The 16,631-nt window shown below is 53.4% G+C and overlaps 1 protein-coding gene across 5 annotated transcripts in view; it reads left to right on the forward strand.

Moving 5' to 3' along the window:
• The window catches only part of NCOA1 (nuclear receptor coactivator 1), a 154,155-nt gene that overhangs the window by 136,940 nt on the left and 584 nt on the right, over positions 1-16,631 (forward strand). For all 5 annotated transcript variants that reach the window (XM_042832663.1, XM_042832662.1, XM_042832664.1 and 2 more), the window contains 10 exons: positions 448-622; positions 1,706-1,891; positions 4,843-4,969; positions 8,117-8,285; positions 10,527-10,841; positions 11,040-11,141; positions 12,344-12,743; positions 13,748-13,922; positions 14,674-14,857; positions 15,724-15,813. In XM_042832663.1, coding sequence (XP_042688597.1) covers positions 448-622; positions 1,706-1,891; positions 4,843-4,969; positions 8,117-8,285; positions 10,527-10,841; positions 11,040-11,141; positions 12,344-12,743; positions 13,748-13,922; positions 14,674-14,857; positions 15,724-15,813 — 1,923 coding nt within the window. The remainder of the gene's footprint in view (positions 1-447; positions 623-1,705; positions 1,892-4,842; positions 4,970-8,116; positions 8,286-10,526; positions 10,842-11,039; positions 11,142-12,343; positions 12,744-13,747; positions 13,923-14,673; positions 14,858-15,723; positions 15,814-16,631) is intronic.

Below are 16,631 nucleotides of genomic sequence, written 5' to 3' on the forward strand. Positions count from 1 at the left end.
TGCTCATTGCAGCATATGGGCTGCAGGCATGAATGGGGCTCAATGGTGGGGAACCTGGCTCCTGGGGGACATCCTTGTAGCTGCCCAGGGAGGTGGTGGGGTCACCGTCCCTGGAGGTGTTCAGGAACCATGGGGATGCAGCACTGAGGGATGTGGCCAGTGGGCACGGTGGGATGGGTTGGAGTAGGGCTTGAGGATCTTCAAGGCCTCTTCCAACATGAATGATTTTATGGTTCTATATGCATTCATCTGGGATTGCCCAGGGATTATCCCAGCATTGCTTAATTCCATCCCAGTGCCACCACCCACTCTGGAGTGGTTTTGATTTAGAAGCTTCATCGGTGCCCATTTCTGTGATTTGGGGCTGATCCTTTCCTGCGGAGTTCACTTTTGTATTGCTGCAAAGGAATCAAACTCACCAACCTCTGCTCTCCTTTCCTTCCTCAGTTTGCTGCCGAACTGGAGCAGCTGGACCAACTCCTGCCATCACTGGAGAAAGCTGCCCAGCTGCCAGGCTTGTGTGGGCCGGAGAGGAGTGAGAGCGGCGTGGCTGTCAAACCCGAAATGCTGGCAGCCCCCCTGCAGCCCAGCACTGCCCCCAGAGCCCCCGCCGGCCTCAACCGTAGGTGTCAGCCCTGGGATTTGTCCCCACATGGGGCCTCAGGGGTTGGGAGCACAGAGAATGCAAGGGGGATTCGGGTTCCCTCCAGATTGAGCAGTTTGACCTCTGGAAATGGAGGTTTGGAAGCATTGCTGTCACTTTGAAACAGTGTGATGGGACTGAGTGCACCCAGGTTTAGTGTCAGAACGGATAGGGAGGGGTTAAAATTGCAGAAAACACCCTGCTTTTTCTCCAAAGTGAGGCACTCTCACCTGCTCCTGAAAGAACCCCTGAAGGAGCCCACAAGCAAGTGAGAAAGCCAGGGCTCCAGCTGTGGCTCCTTGGCTTCCCCGTGCTGGAGTGTGAGCAGCAAACAGGGCCAGCAGGCTTTTACAAGCAGAGCATAAACTTGGCTGTCCAAATGCCTCCAAGTTACAGTGCTGTTGTCTGGAGCCCATGCCATGTGCCTGTCCTGATCAGCAGCCCTGTGCCACCCTCACTGGTCCCCTTTAGTCCTCTGCCAGCCCCAGCATGAGCACAGTAGCCGGGACAGGTCCCACAGGGCTTTGTCCCATGTGTGGTTTTTCCTGATGCACAGCTACAGTTTATTCCATCCCCTGCATCACTGCCCAGCAGAAATACAGAAAAGAAGGTCTGAGAGTGAACAGAAGCATTTGCTACGTGCTCCCTGCTGGCAAGCTGCAGCTGAACTTGTGAAAATCCATGCAAATGAGAGTTGTAACGATGCGAGGCTTAACAGCATCGTTTTCCCATGCGGTTTTAATTGATTTAAAGCCAGCAGTGCCCAGCAGAACATAGCTGGAGTGCACGCAGGCAGCATCGAGGAGCTTCACTTGTACTACTGCCACTCCCCTGAGAGGAATCCCTGTTCACTCTGAAGGAATTGGTTCTCATCCTCTCTTCTACTGTTGTATAAAACCTATTTATATACATCTTATAGATGCAAGCCTTCTCCCTTAACCCATAGTACCCAGTGTCAGCTTCCTGGCGGGGCACTGCATCCGCGGGTGATGTTGCGATGAGCTCGTGGGGAGAGATCTGAATTTCTGCATATACATGTTTATCTTTGTTTTTCAAACTCAGCTATCAGCAGCGGGCAGGGCATGCAGGCAGCTCGTGCCCCCTTTGAGTTCTGTGACCCACTGGAGCCAGCTCAGCTGAGGCCAGTTGCTTTCCCCGCAACCAACGGCAGCAGCCCGCGGCCCCGAGCGCCGGCCGAGCAGGGCAGGGGCACTGTGCCGGGACCAAACCCCTTCCCACCTGACACAGGTATGTGCTGCCATGGGCACCTGCTCCGCTCAGCCAGCTGTGACAGCAGAAGGGGGATATGGTGGGAAAGCTTTCTCTTGGAGGGCTTTTTTGGGCCAGGTCTCCCTGTTACAAACAGGGAAAGCCAAGGGGAAGTCTTGAGAGGTGATGGCCTCGAGCAGGACTAGGAGAGGTTCAGGTTGAATTAGGAGACATTTCTTCTCTTATAGAGCAGTGCTGCAGTGGCACAGCTGCCCAGGGAGATGGTGGGGTCAGCATCCCTGGAGGTGTTCCAGAACTGTGGGGATGTGGCACTGAGAAGTGTGGGCAGTGGGCACGGTGTGGTGGGCTGGGGTTGGGCTTGAGATCTGAGAGGTCTTGTCCAAGCTGAATGACTCTGTGACTCTGTGTTCATGCTTGTGGGTGCTGAAGAAGTGCAGGGTGGCAGAACTGGGCTTAAATATGCCTCCTGTCCACCTTTTCTTTCTAAAAAGTCAAAAAATGCCATGAGAGAAAGAATGACAGAGCGTCTCCACCCCTATTTAGAGAAGAGCCCCTCTGACATCTCAAGAATGCAAACCCAAACCTTCCTCCTCTTTCCAGCTACATGAAGCAAGCCAGTGGCTCAGGTGTCTTGGTTTGGGTTGAAAGAGGTCTCAAAGCCCACTTAGTTCCAAGCCCTGCCATGGGCTGGTTGCACAGAGCCCCTTGCAGCCTAGCTTTGGTTACTGCCAGGGATGGGGCAACACAGCTTCCGTATGCAGCCTGTGCCAGGGCCTCCCTGCCCTCTGAATAAGGGCCATACTAAAGTCAAAATAGATTTCCATGAAGCCTGGACTGCCTGTGCTGCTTTGGGGTGACAGTGATATGCACCATATGGCCATGTCCACCCAACAGCTCAGCTGTGCTGATATGGCTGCAGGAACAAGGGGCTCACCTCAAGGATTTAGCACTGAGCAACACTGGAAGAGGGACCTCACAGAAGCTCTGCTCCTCCAGTGTGGTAGCAAGGATGGTGTGGGATGGGACTGAGCTGCTGTCCCCTGGCATCCTGCATCCTGCATGTGTCACTGCTCACCTGTAAGCAACAGCTCTTGCCCTGACCACTAAACTGGGAGGACACACACCCCGACACACTGTTATGACATTGACCTTCTCCCTCTGGCAGCTTCTCTTTCCAAAGAGTTTCATGTGTTGCACAGAGGGCATCTCCCTTTGTTGCTCAGATGGCCCCATGTCTGTGCAAGATGCACGAGAGCACACTGGCCCCAAATTTTCACCTTGTTCTTTGTGCCCATGCTCTGCATTTCCCCATCTGAGCTTTCCTCCTTCAACAGATCCCCTCTTTTCCCAGTGCTCACAACCTGCTGAGCTGCTCAGCACTCAGTTTTCCTACCCGTTCCAAGCAGTGCCCAGCATCAGCCCAGCACCAGCTTCAGGGTCCCACCCATGACCTTCCCTCCTCTGGAGGCCGTTGTGCAGCTGCAGCATGACACCCGTCTTCATGACCATGAGCAGCTGCAGGCTGATGCTTTGATTGAGAAAAAACTGCAGTTTTCAGCAGAAACAGAACTGGGAACTGTTGTCAGGCAAGCAGGGAAGGCTTGGAGCTCTGCACTGCGGCTGCGTGGAGCCGGCCCCACTGGAGCTACTGCTGCCACTGCTTTTATCTGCCTGTTGCCAAGCAACCTTAAGGCTTTTTTCAAGACATTTCAAGAAGTAAAGGAACACCTCTCCTTGCTTCCATCCAAGAGCAAGCTTAGGGTTCTTGTGTTTTGGTGTAAAACCCACAAAACAAGCTCAGTCTGGGAGCTGTCATTGCCTGGAGCTGGGGATACCTTGGGACAACAGGGAATACACCAAGCACTGCTGGGTTTGCCCCCAAATAGGGCAGTTCCCCATTCTGGATGTGCTGCCAAGTCACCAGGTCCTGCCTCCTGTTCCTTTGCCCTCCCTGAGCTGTGTCTGGGATTTCTGTTCTGTTAGGATGTTGGAAGCTGTGCTGGTGGCACCTCAGTTCTCTGCAGTGCTGTATTTTATTGGGGAAAAAAAAAAATATCACAACAGAGCTTGGTGAAGTTAAAAAAACAAAATACAGATTCGCATCCTTGGTCCCCTGCAAACCCATGGGATTGGCCACCAATGACATGTCCTGAAGCAGCAATCCCAACCTGGCCAGAAGTGGACTTATCCCTTATGTCCATCTGTGTGGGGCTACATGGCCAACTTAGCCAAGGTGTTCTCTGATCTTCTGAAGGTTCTAAAAACAGTGGAGATGTGGCACTTGGGGACGTGGTCAGTGGGCACAGTGAGGATGGCTTGGGGTTGGACTGGGTGATCTTAGAGGTCTTTTCCAGCCTTAATTGCTTCTGTGACTCTGTGATTCTATTTCGAGTTGGATGATGTAAAGTCTCCATCCACATAAATCTCCCTGTCCTGTGCTCAGGCTCCAAGTTGTGCTAAACTTAATCTAATTGCATTGGCTCCTTTCCCTGCACAAATCAACTTTTCTCCAAAATAGAGTCTGAAGATGCTAATGGGCGTGTGCTATTTTTTCAACTAAAATCTCCAGTGCTAACAGCTGGCCTTCAAGAATGAGCCCTCTGACTTGACTAGATTTTGAGAAACTTGCTGGGAATGTTCAGGAAAGGGGAACTGAGATGGGGTCGTAGCGTTGGTACATTTTGAGGACACACAGATTTGGTGGAGCAGCCACACAGGTGTTCACTCAAAGCCCAGGCTCATCCTTCAGGTTTGAGTATGAGACCAAGCTCTGAATTTTTTGCATGTTATCTCTAACAGGATTTATCTGCAGAAAGATCAGTGCCTTCATGGCAGCGTGCCTTGGGCATGGGCATGGCACCTTGGCTGTGGTTTTGCCCACTCCCAGCATCTCTCTGCACATCCCCTAGGGTGCCTGAGTCCCCTTGGCACGCTAACGCTTCCTCCCCCGACCCCTCTTCTACCCACAGGGATGTCAGAGCTGGAGATGGGGGTGCCAGATCACCAGTTTGGGCAGCCAGGCATGGGTGAGCAGATCCCATGGACAGATAACAGCATGGCACCCATGAACCGAAGCACGCTGAGTAAACCTGAAGAGTAAGTACTGCAGCTCGGTGGCTTCCTCATCTCACCCAGCAGGACTCTGGGATGCTCTAGCAATTTCTGCCTCTGTAAACAGGGCGTGCACCATCAATTCTTGGTCCAGACCCAGTTAATCCCATATATCCACATTGAAAGTCCTCACTAACCAATACTGCAGCTAAAATTCTCCCACATTTCTCTTTCTGGGGTCAGCAGCGGCATCACGAGAGCCACGGGACAGTTTTGTGTCTTCACGTCACTGCTGCTCTTCGCTGTCCCCATTTGCTTGGCTTCAGCTGAAAGGTCCTCTTTAGGTCCTTGCCCAGCAGAGCAGCCAAGGCGCCATCACCTCAGCATGCAACATCATTCCTTGGCTCTAAATGCCATAGCAATGCTATTGCAGGAGCCTGGAGGTCAATTATTTTGAGGCTGGAGGTGAGGAGGGCAGGGAGCCCTGCTGGTGGTGCTCTCTGCTTGGTGCCATACAGAGGTCACAGGGGAGCTCTCCAAGGCATCAGCATTGGCACTGTGGACAGAGGCTGAGTCCTTCCCCATGCTCAGAGGTCAGGTACCTGTTAGATAGATGATGAGCTCTGGGAGGATCCTTTTGCGGCCCTCGCTGCCAAAATCCATCCATGGGTTGCTAATTAAATCCTTCACAGATAAGCAAAGCTTCTGTTTTCCTGCCACGAAGAGCGAACGTGTAAGAATTGTATTTGAGCAAGGCAAGAGCCAGACATCTTCTTCTAGGAGCTAAGTTTGGACTCATTTCTAAAAACTCTTCACTCAGCCCGAGAAAAGAATTGCCTAAGTGGTCTCTGCTGCTGCACATGGATCTTGGATTTTGGCTGGAAAGACTCAGCCTCGCATTGCTTGAAATTACTGGGAGATAAATCCAATCCCTGTTTAAATGAAGAGCATTTACATCAGCTCGAGTCCTTGCTGCAAGGAAGCAGCTTCCCCTTTACATCTCAGTGGTGGTGCAGTTTCGTCGTCGGTGTGAGATCTGTGGGGCATATCCAGCAAAGGCCAGAGCAGTTCTAAAAATCAATCTTGATTTTTGGCTACAAATGTTCCTTAAAATGCTGCTTCACTTGCTTTATCAGGGGAAAATGACCTTACCTTACTCAGCAGCCCTGTGCTCCAAACACGGAGCCAGGCAGCCTTGCTGGTGCCCAGTTCACTTCCCACCTCACTTCCCTGCAATAACTTCAGCAGCCTTATGTCTGATGGAGCTCCATAGGTGAGAGCTGCCTTGGCAGTCTTTGGAGCAGCGTTTTGAGTCCCCCAGAGCAAAAAGCAGCCACTGTGTTGTAGGTAAGGCTTGCTTCTCAGCATCCCCTTCCAGAACTTGCTTCATCACAAGGAAGGGATTTGTCAGCCCTTGCAGAGGTCTTCAGGCTCTGCTTTGGTACAACAGACTTGAAAAGCAACGGCAGAGAAATTGAAGAGAGCAGATTCCTCTATAAAGCCGGAGAGGAAGTCTGAAGTCAGAGGCTTGGCTGGGATCTGTGCAGTTCCATCTAGTGGCACAGCCATAAACTGCACTGATAACATGCACAGATTGTTCTGCATCGTGTGCCTTCAATTGGGCTCCAGCTGCAGAGCAACTCCTCTCTTAACTGAGTTACCAGCAGAGCTTTTGCTTTAGGGGTTGTGAAGGTTTTCCAGCTGCAAGGTATGTATCCATCACCAGAGCTCCTGCCTTGCTCAGTGAGCTGACCCGCCTGGCCAAGGGGAGCTTCCTTGCAAGTTCTCCCTGTCCCCAACCCGTTTGGATCTTCAATTCTTCATCAAGTGGGATGGTTACAACATGCCCCCTTCTGTGCTCTGAGCCTAAGTGCTCTGTGTCATTGATGGAAGAGTGGTAGAGGCACTGTGGTCCAGGTCCAAGGCACCTTGAACTACATCCAGGGTGCTGCAGGTGGTTCTCACACATCTTGCTCTAATCCCCCAAGATCAAGAAATGTAACCCAGGGCCTGGCTTGATGGCCACAGCACTGGCATGTTGTGCCAGCAGAGATGCCTTTGGTGTCCAGGACATCTGTGCTGGGCAGGAGGCCTTTGGCAGCCATGCCAGGGAGATGTTTTATGGGACTTCAAGCAGCATTTGACACCAAATTCCTCCCACCTGCCAGCATGGGGCTGATCTGCATGGGGTGCTGCACACATGGTGCTCACTTTAGGAGGTTTATTTCCTATCTAAGGGTTGTACTGTCCCACGGTCTCCTTATAAACCATCCACGCAGAGGTCTGTGGTGAGATGAAGAGAAATTGCCAGCCTGCATTCATCCTCTCATTGCCTGTTAATGCAGAGAAAAACTTTGTCCCCACTTTCTCTGCAGGATTGATGGCTTTGAGCAGCCAGCTCTCATCTTTGGCTTTGGCCCTCTGAGTGGTTCAGTACAAAGCAGCCAGTAGCAGGGACCTGGGCCGCAGGAAACCAGCCCTGCTTTTCACCTCCATCTCCCTGCTTCCCTCTCTGCCCCTGCTCTGTAATGTAAGAAGTCCCAGCGCCCGGTATTTCTTTCCCTGGATTAAACTGCGTGTGTTGGCTGCAGCATTCTTGGTCCCATTGGCTTCAGTTCCTTACTGTACATCTGGTCCTCATCTGGAGCTAAAAGGATAAACATGTCTGCTGCTTGGGAACTGCTGGCATGCTCCAGTTCTCTCCTTTGTGTCTCTCTGTGAGCGTGATGTGCCATGGCTCCCTTCATTGTGTCAGACCCGGCAAATCCGATTGACTCCAATTAGTCACGTCATTGGAATGTCTCTCATTACATATTAATCTTATTCCCAAAGAATATCGAGCGAGCTTGTCAGAAATCTTCTTTTTGCAACTAAAAGGTTCCCTCTGCCTTCAGCTGTTTCTTTTCCAGCTGTCCCAGCGCCTTCCCAACCTCCCGCTCCGCTCCCTGCTCACGTTGTGCTCTGCCTCCCGCCGCCCTGCCTGTAACTCCTGCAGAGCAAAAGCACCAAGCGGTCCTCCAGAACCCCACTGAAGCACAGCGCTGGCTCCATTCCCCATGGGATTTCATCCTGGCAGCGGGGTCGTGGGTGGGAGGCCAACGACGCAGTGCAGAGCAGGATTTTCTATGGCTCAGCCCCGCTGCTGCTTTGACAGCCCTTCACACGTGTCTCCTCGGGCTTTTGTCTCCGCAGCCCCTGCATCACCTCGCAGCTGGACGAGCTCCTGTGTCCTCCCACCACCCCGGAGGGCCGCAACGATGAGAAGGCACTGCTGGAGCAGCTCGTGTCCTTCCTGAGCGGCAAGGATGAGACGGAGCTGGCTGAGCTGGACCGGGCCCTTGGCATTGACAAACTGGTGCAGGTAGAGAGGCTCGGTGGGGTTGGAAAGAGGTCGGGGCCTGGGTCAGGTCGTACAGTCATAGAACAGCTGAGGTTGGAAGGGACCTTAAGGATCATCCAGTTCCAGCAGATGCTGAGCGTGGAGGAGGATTTCCAACATCTGGTCACGGGAGGCCAGATGTGAGTGGGAAAGCGCATCAGATTCGGAGAGGATACTTAATCCTCTGCCATTCCACAGAGAAAAAAAAAGTTGGAAAGCATCCCCATGAAATCCAATAGGCCGCTCTCGGCTTCAAAACGCCATCCCCCATGAGAAACGTCAGCCCTTCAAAGGGCAGCTCATGTGTCGGGGCGTGGGGAGGCCTGGCAGCCCGGCCCGCTTCCCCGCCGCGCTTGGGGTTGGGGCGTGGAGGAGTCTTCCAGCTGGAGTCCCACAGGCACAGATTCCTGAGCCTTAATTGTGCTGCCTAATAATATAGCTAATGGCCTGGCTGGTATGAGAGCCCGCAGCCCTCGCTGTTGAGATTGGCTTACACTGCAGCTGCCCCTCTCCTCTAATTTAACTGTGGAAAAAAATGACAGTTTTGCTCCGGCGTTGCCATCTGATTCAGATAGCACCATGGCCACGGCCACAGGCGCCCGTGCAGAGGCATCTGAAGGATTTGGGTTGTTCTAAATAACAGGGCATGGCCAGGGGGAAGCCTGAATTTAGGCAGACAGTAAGGGACGTGGAAGATGAGATGCATTGCTCGGGTTTTTTCATAGAGTGGTTTCTCTTTCCTTGCCCCGTGGTGCTCGCGTGCTTTTTCCAAAACAATGAGCAGAACTGAAAGCCCGTGAATCACAGAATCGTAGGATCATTCAGGTTGGAAAAGACTTCTCAGAATCCCCAAGTTCAACCCCAACCCACCCCGCCATGCCCACTGACCACATCCCTCAGTGCCACGTCCCCACAGTTGTGGAACACCCCCCCCAGAGATGGTTACCCCACCACCTCCCTGGGCAGCCTGTGTAGGATGTGTTACTGGCAGGGAGGACTTCACATCCCTGGGGAGAGCTTAGGGATTTACTTGGACTTCAAATTTTTGCACTTGAGGCCCAGATACTTCAGTCCCCGTCCAGTCTGGCTATGAAGGAAGGCACGTGGTTGCCCTGGAGGTGCTTTGTCACTTCAGGACATGGATGGATCTCCTTGACTTTCCCCGAGCCCCCTCCATCCTGCAGGACTTGGGCTGTTTCCCTCTCTTCCACATTACTGAGGACGAGTGGAAAGGAAGAGCTGGGTGGAAAGTGAGTAGTCTGGGGAGGAAAGATGAGAAAAGCCTCAAGTCTGGTTGTAGGCTGCTGGTTTATGACATGGAACCCAGTCCTTGAGCCATATATATTCCATCTTAATTTATGGAAGAGGGAGAAGACCTGACTACGTCCCTTGTTCCTGTTAATCCTCCAAGTGGGATGCTCTGCCCAAAGAGATGCTGATGAGGGTGGTGAGACCCTGGCACAAGCTGCCCAAGAGAAACTGTGGGTGCCCCATCTCTGGAGATGCTCAAGAACAAGGTGGATGGCTTTGGGCAACCTGGTCTGGTGGGAGATGTCCCTGCCATGGTTCCTGCCATGGTTGGGATTGGATGGGCTTTAAGGTCTCTTCCACCTCAAACCATTCTGTAATTCTGTGATTCCATGGCTCCACGATTCTGTGGTTCTATGATTCCATGATTCTGTGTTCTGTGATTTTGTGATTCCATGATTCTATGGTTCCATGGTTCTGTAATTCCATGGTTCTGTGATTTCATTATTCCATGTTTCTATGGTTCTGTCATTTCATTGTTCCATGATTCTATGCCTCTGTGGTTCTGTGGTTCTATAATTCCATGTTTCTATGGTTCTGTGATTTCATTATTCCACGTTTCTGTGGTTCCATGGTTCTGTGATTCTGTGGTTCCATGATTCTGTGATTCTCTGATTTTCTGGTTCCATGATTCCATGGTTTCCATAATTCCATGAGCAGTGAGCACACCACAATCCATCACTGCTTTGGATATAGAGAGATGAAGCCCAAGCCCGTCTCAAAGGACTTTTTTCCTGGGGTCCTTGCTCCAAAACAAGCCAGCAGAAATCACTCCCATCCCTCCAGCATTATCAAAGCCTTGAGGAATGATGGTTAACCCCACTTGGGACAGCTCTGGCCTTGAGCTGTGCTGGATGGGGATGGCTGCAGGTGGGGCTCCAGCGTAAAGATTTTCCTCCCTCTTCTCCCTTCCAGGGCGGCGGGCTGGAAGCCCTGACAGAACGGTTCCAGCCTCAGCAAGCCACCCCTCCTCTGATGATGGAGCAGAAGCCTGGCATGTACCCCCAGCCTTACTCCTCAGCATCTCCCACCACCAACCTCCCTGCCGCCTTCCCCGGCATGGTCCGGCAGAAGCCGTCCTTCGGTCCCATGCCGGTTCAGGTCCCGCCGCCGCGCGGTGCCTTCCCCACCACCATGGCCATGCAGCCCCGGCAGACGCTCAGCCGACCCCCCACGGCTCCCAACCAGCTGCGACTTCAGCTGCAGCAACGGCTGCAGGGCCAGCAGCAGGTAAAGTCCCCCCAACCCCCAGCTGGATCCACGGGTGAGAGGGATGCAGCGTCCTCCCTGCGGCGCCAGTCCTGCGATGAGGGGAGATTGGAAGGGCTTTGAGTAGCCGGAGGCTGGGTGGACACTAAGGGAAAATATTGCTGGAACATCTGCATCTGTAGCTGGAAAACCTTCCTGACTGTCCTCCCTTCCCTGCAGCTGATCCATCAGAACCGGCAGGCGATCCTCAACCAGTTTGCAGCCAGCTCCCCCGTGGGCATCAACATGAGGGCAGGCATGCAGCAGCAGATGACCCCGCAGGTAAGGGGGATGCAGCGTGGTGGCAAAGGCAGCTCAGTCCCATCTGCTCATTCCCTGGGGATGGGAACATCACCCACCATGCAGAGGAGTGGCTCCAGATGTGCCTTTGTGATTCTTTTTCCTCCCCCTTTACTCCATCCCCTACACTTGGGTAAGGCACAAAGACCTCATCATCGCTTAGAGACAAACGTGCCAAGATCGTTAATTGAGAAGGATCTTTGGAAAACAGATGCCATCCTTTAAATACCAGAATCTCCAGTGAAATCTTCTTAATGATCCTGCAAATCCCCAGGCCCTAAAGTTCTTGTTTCACTTCTAATAAAGTGGATAAAAACATCTGCTCCCTGCAAGGAGGACTTGGAAAGCGTAGCTGAGTTCTGGTAACTTTATTCCACTTCTCTGAGAAGCCTGCAAGTTTCGTTAAGCATCACAACATCTCTGGTGGGGAATATGAGCTGCAGACAGAGGGACTTTCCATCAGAGCTCCATTGGCAGTTGTGATGGCTTTGTTGAGTTCCCTCTTGGTGCGCTGCAGCTCCTGTGGTGATGGATGGGAGCACATCTGGCCCAGCAGCTAGGGAAGGAGCCCAGTGCCAGGGGAAATGTCATTTTACAGGGTCAAGGTTGGAGATCCTGGTGTTGGGCACTCCTCGCTGGGAGCCTTCCCTGAAGGGCACAGGAGCAGGTTGCCCAGGTTGTGGATGCTCCATCCCTGCAGGCATTCAAGGCCAGGCTGGATGTGGCTCTGGGCAGCCTGGTCTGGTGGCTGGCACCCCTGCACATAGCAGGGGGTTGAAATTAGATGATCATTGTGGTCCTCTTCAACCTAGGCCATTCTATGATTCTGTGAAGGGCACAAGAGGAGGCTTTTGCTGTATCCACTAGAAGCAATGATCCCATAACTAGGCGATCATACCTGGTAGCAGGGCAATCATACAGGCTTTCCCATTTGGCTGGGGGACACAGCCTGGATGGGGGCCGATCCTTTGAGATCCTCAACCCCTGATTTGCACAGATATCCAATCTACAGCATTTCCCCAGTCGCTCCTTGGTGCTGCGTTCCCTTTTTTCCTCCCAGCTTCCCTTCACAAATCAAGGCCTGTTGCCCCAAAGAGGGGCACGGCTTGTCGCTCCCGGGGCTCTGAGCTGTACACTGAGATGCAAAGAGGAGTTAACTCTTTTAACATCTTCCTTCCCCACAGCCTCCCCTCAACGCCCAGATGCTGGCCCAGCGTCAACGCGAGCTCTACAGCCAGCAGCACCGGCAGCGGCAGCTCATGCAGCAGCGAGCCATCCTCATGAGACAGCAGAGCTTTGGCAACAACCTCCCACCCTCAGCCGGGCTCCCGGTGCAAATGGGGGCCGCCCGCCTCCCCCAGGCTCCCCCACAGCAATTCCCTTATCCCCCCAACTACGGTACGAGCCCCGGGAACCCTCCCACCTCCACCAGCCCCTTCTCGCAGCTGGCGTCCAGCCCTGAGGCTGCGTTGGCCAACCGTGGTGGCATGGTGACCAGGGGGATGATGGGCAGCGTCGGAGGGCAGTTCGGTGCCGGGATGACGCCGCAGATGCAGCAGAACATCTTTCAGTATTCGGGATCAGGTAGGTGGGGATGGAGGGGACCGGCATCTCTGGGTAGGGGTGGTTGGCAAGGGAATGGGCAAGCTGGAGGGGTGCAGGGATAGGAGAAGAACAGGGGTGACCCTAGAAAACCCACGTTTAGCAAACAGCACACGGGATGGATTTTGCTGCCATTGGGGTTTTGCTTGCGTTTACACCAGTGGTGTAAAAGCAGTGGGGAAGGATAGGCAAAGGGCAGAGCCATACTGCCACCATTTCATAGAATCCTAGAATCACCGAGGTTGGAAAAGACCTAAAAGCTCATCCAATCCAACCGTTCACCTATTCCCAATAGCTCCCACTAAACCATGTCCCTCAACACAACATCCAGTCTTTCGCACCACATCTCACTGCTCTGTATATCCCAAGCAAACCTTTCCTGGCTGAATCCCCTTCAAAATAGATAATTTTGGCCAATGATTCATTTCTTTGTTCATTCTTTCTGCAAAAAGGAAACTGCAAAGCAGTTCTCTAAATGGTGCTTCCTTAACTTTATATGCTCCGGAAAAGTCCTTATTGTCGCTGAGATGTCTGAAATGAGCTGCAGCCAGCTCATGCTTCTTGCCTGGGCACAGAGCTCTGATGACATTGGTGAGCCTGTGCAGAGGGGTGCAAGGATGATGTCGGGTGCTTGAAGCTGCTCCCATTCAGCAGCAGTGTGGGGTCTCAGCATGGCACACGTAACTGATGAGCAGAGCCCTGCAGGAAGCACCTTTGCCATTGTCTTGGCATTACCTTGGCTATTTTCCACACAGGTGTGGTACGAAATTGGAGCACCTGCTGGTGGAAACCACGTGGTGGGCCGGTTTCCCCAATCATTCATCTATGAGTTAGTTGAATTTGAGTGATAGAGCTGCTTGAAATGAAAACCAGAGATTCCAAGGGCAGAAGTCACGGGTTTGATGGCAGCAGTTGCAGGATGGGGAGGAAGAGGGGAGGCTGCTAATGGATCACACAGCTGATGCTGTCTGTCCTTCCTTCCCCAGGCATGGGTCAGCAGAATGAGCCCGCCTTCGCCCCCTCGCTCAGCCCCAGCAGTCCCCTGATGTCACCACAGCTCCCTCCATCACAAAGCCCAATGCTGCAGCCAGCACCGCCTGCACCGGGCTATCAGTCACCCGACATGAAGACCTGGCAGCAGGGAGCCATGGGGAACAGCAGGTAAGGTCATCATGGTGTCATTGGGTGGGTCGGGCTGGAAGGGACAGTAAAGGAGCCCCTACCCTAGTGACCTGGGCTAGGGTAGCGTGGGTGGGGAGGTGAGACGTGGGAAGAACAGACAGGACACCAAGAGCAGACATGGTGACACCAAGGAGACAGTCCCAGCCTGGCTGAACCTACATCCAGTGTCCTCACTCCATGTGCAAGTCAACCACTGACCCATGGCTTCATGCTCACCTTGTCTTGGGATGGCCAGAAGGACCCAGCACAGTGGTTTAAATTAGTGAGGAGCTCTTGGAATGAGGTGGCTTCATTATGTCTTGTGAAAGCTGATAGACTTTGGAAGCGAATGGGAAGAGCCATCAGACTGGTTTTGTGCAAGTCAGGTTGGAGCTTTAGATCTCCAGGAATGAACAATTAAAAAGTTAAAATTAAAAAGGCTGTGTTGCTTTGTGCCTGCTGATAGCTCAGCTGACCTTCCCTGGTCAAGCAGAGCTTGGTGTCACCTCACCCAGGGCTTTGCATCACTTCTTTGATGGTCCTCTCTCGTCCCTGTTGTCCCTCCTGCCCCACCATGTCACACTGAGGGGCAGAGGGCAGATGTTCCTACAGTAGTCACTGGCCTTCGAGGGCTTCCTCGGGTGGCTAAAGCTCCTGTGATGGCTCACATGCTTCATCCCTTCCAGAACAGGCAGGCAGAGAGCATCCTCCCACCAGCACTTGGTTAACCCTTTTCTCCCCTCTCCATCAGTGTATTCAGCCAAACGGGGCAGACCCAGCCAGCACCAGCCCAGCAGGGAATGTACAACAACATGAGCATCACGGTCTCCATGGCAGGAGGAAACACCAACGTCCAGAACATGAATCCCATGGCAGGACAGATGCAGATGAACTCGCTGCAGATGCCTGGGATGAACTCCATGTGCTCAGAACAGGTCAGTGCCACTGCTGACAGCCCTCCCCAGCTTTCTGGAGGGTTGCTTTCCTAACGGGTCTCCCCAGCTTTGTTAGATTCATTTGTTTCTGTAATTTCTTCATTTACAAGCAGTGCATATCCCAACCTTCCCCTGGCTGTGGGTTTAGTGCTGGGGATTTGCCACAATGCATTTCAGGGTTCCCCTTCCCCAGCCCTTCCCAAGAAGGGCAGCAGATGTCCCTGCTCCATTGACACTGCTCTGAGCTGTGTTAGACTCGGGGGAGGCTGCAGCCTCTGTGTCCTTAGGGGAAGGCAAAGCATCCCAGCATCTCCAGAGCTGCTTTGACAAGGTGTTGGGGATGGGTTTGCTTATCTCCTGGTAGCTGTATCCAAACTAAGGGCGTGGAAACCTGCACTTGGCTGACTGTGCCCGGGACACTGCCACCAGCCATGGCCGAGCATTGTGGCTGTTTGAGGCTCTGCCCCTCCTGAAATTTTAGCTGCTGGGGTTTGTCTCAGTGCCATTAAGCTCCTTGGAGCTGCTCTTGGCTCATTGGGTTTGTGTGGGAGTGCTGCAGGCTGGGGCTTGCAGCTTCCCCAGCAGCTTTTTTCCCCTCGTGTCAAATGCGTTTGGTGACATGCCACGCTCCCTGGAGACCACGTGTCCCTGGCAGCAGCCCAAGGCAAAGTGCAGGAGGTTGAGAGAAAGATAAAATGCATCCCAGCCTCAGAATGAGAGGATGCTGGTGCTGCCCCATGGGCTCCCCCTCCCCAAACCCACCTGGGCTCTGAGTTTCCCGGACCCACCCAGCTCAGCTCAAGAGGGTAACGAGTGCCTTGGGGACATCCAGAGCCCACTCTGAGCTTTGTTATTGCTTTTGACAGGTAAACGACCCGGCGCTGAGACCCACGGGCCTTTACTGCAACCAGCTTTCCTCCACTGACCTTTTGAAAACAGAAGCAGATGGGGCGCAGGTCAGTAAGAAACTGCTAAGCACATCTCAGGTACAGAGAGAGGAGTTTGCTGTGCTGCCAATAAAACTTGAACGTTCTCCAGCCATGCCATGTTGGCACGCTTGGCATCGGGCAAGCTGTTAGCCAGGACTGTTTCAGTTTGCAGGCCTAGGTCTGACCCTGCTGGTCACCCTGAAAGACTGGGTGTCCCGACCCTGCAGACAGCCAAGGTCAGGCTGGATGGGCTGTGAGCACTGGTGGAGCTGTGGGTGTGCCTTTTCAGTGCAGGAAATGGGACAGATGGCCTGTAAGAGTCCCTTCCAGTTTGGGGATTCGATGGTGCAGTGGTGCTTGGGGACCTCGGAGAGCTGCTCACTGAGCAGAAGCTCTGCAGCCAAGCCGGGAAATAACTGAGCACAGGAGGTGCTCAGCCCCATCCGTCTCCAAGAGGAGACAGCAGCGGGAGGAGTTCTTTCCTAGGCTCAGGTCTTCAGTCTGAACGATCCATCCCGGGGATGGAAGGGAAGGCGATTTGGAAGGGAATGTCCGGAGGGAGCGGGGAGGCTGCGGGGCGACGTCTGTCCGTCTGTCTGTCCGTCCGTGCCTGCCAGTCGGAGCGCCGATGCCCGCGGGCTCCGTGCTTTGCGCTCCCGCCGCTGATGAGTCTCCTCGTTTCGGAGCGCCCCTGGTGCTCACACACACACACCACCGCTCCTCATTTTGTAAAGCAGCTCCGGACCTCGCTCGCCTCCAGTCTGCCCCGTGCCGCTGCCTTATGGCCGCCCCTTTCCCGGGATGAGCCAAGCTGATTTTTCCTCTTTCTTTCTTTTTTTTTTTTT

This window comes from Centrocercus urophasianus, unplaced genomic scaffold (assembly GCF_019232065.1).
Source record: "Centrocercus urophasianus isolate 14NV4802_14NV808 unplaced genomic scaffold, USGS_Curo_1.0 seq_39, whole genome shotgun sequence".
NCBI lineage: Eukaryota > Metazoa > Chordata > Aves > Galliformes > Phasianidae > Centrocercus > Centrocercus urophasianus.